Source organism: Aphanomyces invadans, assembly GCF_000520115.1.
Source record: "Aphanomyces invadans strain NJM9701 unplaced genomic scaffold supercont1.17, whole genome shotgun sequence".
Lineage (NCBI taxonomy): Eukaryota > Oomycota > Saprolegniomycetes > Saprolegniales > Verrucalvaceae > Aphanomyces > Aphanomyces invadans.
The window spans coordinates 782779-784193 of record NW_008580162.1 but is presented as its reverse complement, the minus strand read 5'-3'; the positions used below and the strand labels follow the sequence as shown (position 1 = coordinate 784193).

Genomic DNA, 1415 nt, shown 5'->3' with positions numbered 1-1415 from the left:
GTATGCTTACGCTTGTCGTACGACAGAATTTCGGAGCCTTGAAGGCGACGCTGACAGGTCCTTAAGGACACGTCGAGGTTGAGGGATGTTTTGAGGCTTCCGGCACTAAGGCCAGTCTTGGAAGCTTCGCGAACGAGGAGTCGATAATCGCGACCAACAAGTTTGGTCTTCTTGCGACCGTGGAAATTCCTTCCATATGCGTCAACGTCCTTAAGGAACGTGTATCGCCTTAATTGACCGCCCGACTTCTTTGGATATGGCCCTATAGGACATTCCATGGGCTCGCAGTGCTAGCACCATCTCGCGCTCCATCTAAGTGAGTATCGCGCCGTGGCCCATTTCTGCAAATGACACGTGTTCTACGAACGCTATGTAAGCATATGTGTGTGCTAGTACCTACTTGTATGCATACCTGAGGGTTATATGCGTCTGTTTCTATCTTTTTGGTGCGGGTCGGTTGGCTGACTTCGGCGTTTGGAGCAGATTTGAATGCCGTCTGGCGGCAAATCACACTTTCCTTTGTTTCCCATGTCGAACCAATGCCCCCTCGCTGCCGACGCCTCCACTCGTCCACCCCATGACGCTGCCTCAGGAGACCTATCCCAAGGTTCCCATGAGACTCAGGAGGTTGGACACTTACCGTGCCCGCAGTTGCCCACACCGCCGAACGATGTACCGCCGACAGCCATGCCGCCCGTCGACGCCAACGTGGTTGATCGCTCACCCACTGGTGGCGCTTGGCCTCCGCTTGCTCCGCTCCGCCCTAGGGCCTCGGACAGCGTGCCTCCATGTCCACCTGGGCTGGCGGCTCCATTGAGCTCCGCGCCGCTGACGCCGTCGCCGCTGACGTCGGTCTCGCGTCAAGTACCAACCGGCAATGATGTCGTCGAAAAACTCAGTACGAACACTGATCTGGAGTTTCCACCAATCAGTGATCGTGACATGGTAAATTCGGAGTTAAACCACCCAATGTCGACGTTTGACGCGGATTCGTCACGTCCAATCTGCAAACAAAACGTGGGGGGAATTTCCCCATTGGCTGATGGAACCGACGTTGCGACACCGCCTGCACCTTCTCGGTCTGCGGACGCAAGTGGACCCACGCGCCCTCCCCTTGACTTCAACAAGGTGATCCGTGGTTTTACCTCTGCGTCGAATCGGCACACTAAGGCATCTATTGTCCCGCCATCTGCCGACGCCATCGAAGCGATCCTGTTGGAGCTCGCCAAGCCCAAAAAGGATCGCATCGATGTGCTCGACCAAATTAGCCTTGCTCGGCCATACTCGCCTAAAGTGGCTATGGCTCACTTCACCGTACGGGTGATGCACTAGCTGCGCAGTCGCACGAAGCGATCATGTCGTCGCTGTTTACAAGCACGCAAACCGACGCCGTCAAGGCGTTCCTGCCTGAATTC

The 1415-nt window shown here is 55.9% G+C and overlaps 1 protein-coding gene across 1 annotated transcript; it reads left to right on the top strand.

Moving 5' to 3' along the window:
* Positions 1-687: 687 nt before the first annotated feature.
* On the top strand, positions 688-1332 carry H310_08438 (hypothetical protein; the record flags this gene model as incomplete). Its single annotated transcript, XM_008874165.1, has 1 exon — positions 688-1332. One exon carries the CDS (start codon positions 688-690, stop codon positions 1330-1332), a length of 645 nt encoding a protein of 214 aa, XP_008872387.1.
* Positions 1333-1415: the final 83 nt, after the last annotated feature.